The 3137-nt window shown below is 33.1% G+C and overlaps 1 protein-coding gene across 1 annotated transcript; it reads left to right on the forward strand.

Moving 5' to 3' along the window:
- Nucleotides 1-1728: 1728 nt before the first annotated feature.
- LOC106294300 (lon protease homolog 1, mitochondrial-like) lies at nucleotides 1729-3035 on the forward strand. Its single transcript, XM_013729857.1, has 6 exons — nucleotides 1729-2012; nucleotides 2200-2398; nucleotides 2494-2559; nucleotides 2638-2679; nucleotides 2784-2906; nucleotides 2986-3035. Exons 2-5 carry the CDS (start codon nucleotides 2324-2326, stop codon nucleotides 2904-2906), a joined length of 306 nt encoding a protein of 101 aa, XP_013585311.1. The 5' UTR covers nucleotides 1729-2012; nucleotides 2200-2323; the 3' UTR covers nucleotides 2986-3035.
- The last annotated feature ends 102 nt before the right edge of the window (nucleotides 3036-3137 follow it).

A 3137-nucleotide genomic window follows, 5' to 3' on the forward strand; every position in this document is an offset into this window, starting at 1 on the left:
AATATTATTGATGATATTTTATTTTATAAAAAAATAAGGAAAAATTGTCGAAACTAGAACAAAAATTTAGGATGGTTGTCTTTTTGGTATAAAACCAATGTTGTCCATTTCGTCTCTCTTTTACCTTTTCCATTTCTAAAATTTAATGAAATAAATAGTTTTATGAATAAAAAAACTATTAAAAATATAAAAAATTAATAAAACACCCATATACCCAAACACATATTTTTCTTTTGTTGAAAAACTTGATAAATAATTTTTTTTAAATTACGTTCTACTGAAAGTAGAATTCGTCTTTTACGGAAAATGAGTTAGTAGAAAACGAATTCCAGAATAAACAAGTCAATCTACTTTTTTTATAACAAACAATCTACTTTTAATTAAAATTCTAAATACGGAGAATGAAAATTCTACTAATTGCAAAGATATCTAATTTTCTCTCGAATGCAGTTTCTACTTTTCTGAAGTATTCTAAAATTTTTGGAATGCGAAATCTAAATACAACACATACGTCAACATGAGGTAGAAATTGCATTCACGATTTTTGTCATGGTTCTACTCATTGTAGAATATGTCTTCTACGGATAAGAAAACCTATTTTTTAAAAAAAAATTATGGAAGTTTATGTTAAGAAAATATTCTAAAAATATTCTAAATTTCTAAAACGTGTTTTGATTGATTTGCTTTGCTAAAATATAAAAAAACAATTTTAATTTTTCTTCTTCATCAATCTATGATCTTTCCATGGTTTTATCTTGTGATTTTCACAAATTTTTGTTATATGATGCATATCTATATAATATATGGTGTTTGGGAATTTGGTGCAACCATGAGATGTTTTTTTTTCCGGCTGATAACAAAGGGGGTATGCTACTGTTATTGGAATCAAGTACTACCTTAGAAGATTTTAAAAGAATGTTTGTGGAGGATTTTGATATGGAAGAAGATTAGGGTTGCATGATATTTGGTTCCTTGTCTTTTGTTCTCTTTTTTTAATTGTTTCACATTTCTTTTGTCCTTCTAAAACATTTTATTTTTATTTTTTTTCATTAAACTTTTCAAAAATGGTTTTAATTTATATTTAATTTGATTAATGAAAAGTTAGTTTTGAGATTATGAAAAATATTATACTATACGGACAACGTAGTGATAGTATTATACTAAAAGGATAACTATCCTAAATTTTTGTTCCGTTTTGACAATTTTCTCAAAAAATAACACCCAAACGAAAACTAAGAGAGAAATTGGAGAAAGAGAAAACGAGTTTGTAGTTCGAAAAAAATTAAAATATCTAAAGTAAAGCCAGTTGCTCTCTTTTATTATTGCTTGAATTCTCTGTAGTTGTAAGCAGGCACGGCTCAAGAAATGGGTGGCCCATGTGCCATATAACATTTTTCCTGCTATTTTTGTATATGATTGGAAAAATCGGAATTTTTATTTGTAAGAATTTTAGAATTTAGGACCTTAAAACCATGATTATCGCAGGTCCTAAGTGGGGGTTTTAAACAAAATTTGTGATTTAATTAAATCAAAAGAAAAGAAAAGGAGAATTACCGATCTTTAACGGGGTGTTTTGGAAACCGATTTTTAGGGGAGTTTTATAACCACGTGTCAGCATCTCGTTTTTTTGGTTTTTTTTTTCTTTTTCTTTTCTCTCTTCCTTTCCTTTTCTCACCGTTTCTTGACTTCTTGTGTTCTCCAGAGGAGAAAAATCCAAACCGACGAAGGACGAGGACTGATGGCGTCTCCTCCGACTTGTCTACGTCGTCAGAAGAAGGATCGAAATCCACCACCAATCAACGAATCTCTCAGAACTAATGGCGTCTCCTCCGACTTGTCTCGTCTTCCACCTCAAAAGAATGATCGAAACCCATCACAATAGACGACTCTCTCGGTCATCACGGCGTCTTGTCCGTTGGTTCTCGTCTTCTCCGACGTACGACGACTCTATCAGTCCTCACGGCGTCTCCTCCTCCGGCGGGCGATGTCTTCAATTTGGAGATCAGCTTCTGGTAAGTATGTAACTTTCTCACCTTTATCGTCTGGATTAGTGTGCTTAATTGTTGCCCTTTGATTCATGTAACCGAGGAATTGTTTTACATTTTGAAGCTTTCAGTTAATTAACTTGAAGCTTTCCTACGCAATGCTGTGGTTTTGATAATTATCAGATAAGCAGCTCTGTTTCTCCTCATATTCCAGGACCTATCAAAGCATATGCTTCACCGACAGCTGAAACAGCTCGACTCCAATGGTGCATGATTCCACCGCTATTGTGAATAGAAATAATGGTTGAGAAGAGAGCTCTCTTTCTTCAAGCGCAGACATGGAGAAAAACATAAATGATCTGAAAGGGAAAGATCTGCTTAAACGGCTTCACGAAGTTGGCACGCTTGCTCAGGTATCCTGTTGCTACTACTGTTCTTTAGCTTATGTTTGGTGTTGATGTGATAAAAAAAAAACATAACTAGCATTGTGATTCCCTTGATTTTCCAGATTTCAAGTATCCAAGGAGATCAAGTTATCCTCGTTGGTCATAGACGGCTTCGCATAACGGAGAAGGTAAGTAGTTAGAGAAACATGATTCATATTGTGTAGAATTTTTTTTTGTTTTGAAATAACTTTATGTTCTTTATTCAGGTGAGTGAAGAGCCACTTACAGCCAAAGTCGATCATCTTAAGGTACATTTCTGCTTCTATGCTTTTCCTCGTATAAGACTTTTGATTGATTTTCCATTTTGGAACTCTGTAAGGAATGTAACCTTTTTTTATTGCTCTGTGTGCAGGATAAGCCGTTTGACATGGACGATGATGTCATCAAGGCAACATCCTTTGAAGTTATTTCAACGCTTAGGGATGTACTGAAGACAAGCTCACTGTGGAGAGACCACGTCCAAACATATACCTAGGTATTTTATTTTCTCTTCATGATAAAAAAAAAGTCTCAGGATACAAGTATCTTAGTAGATGTCTTTCAAACTTGTGTAGCATATAGGTGAATTCACTTATCCACGATTAGCGGATTTTGGAGCGGCTATATGTGGTGCAAATAGGCATCAAGCTCAAGAAGTTCTTGAAGAAATTGATGTAAGGAGTTTCACTATTAATAGCACATATATATATATTATATCAATAAATGT

Source organism: Brassica oleracea, chromosome C5, assembly GCF_000695525.1.
Source record: "Brassica oleracea var. oleracea cultivar TO1000 chromosome C5, BOL, whole genome shotgun sequence".
Taxonomy (NCBI): domain Eukaryota; kingdom Viridiplantae; phylum Streptophyta; class Magnoliopsida; order Brassicales; family Brassicaceae; genus Brassica; species Brassica oleracea.

Coding starts and splice junctions, on each gene's coding strand:
- LOC106294300 (XM_013729857.1), top strand. CDS start 2,324: ATGGAGAAAAACATAAATGATCTGAAAGGGAAAGATCTGCTTAAACGG. Junction 2,399..2,493: donor AAGTTGGCACGCTTGCTCAG/GTATCCTGTTGC, acceptor TTGATTTTCCAG/ATTTCAAGTATCCAAGGAGA. Junction 2,680..2,783: donor CCAAAGTCGATCATCTTAAG/GTACATTTCTGC, acceptor CTCTGTGTGCAG/GATAAGCCGTTTGACATGGA.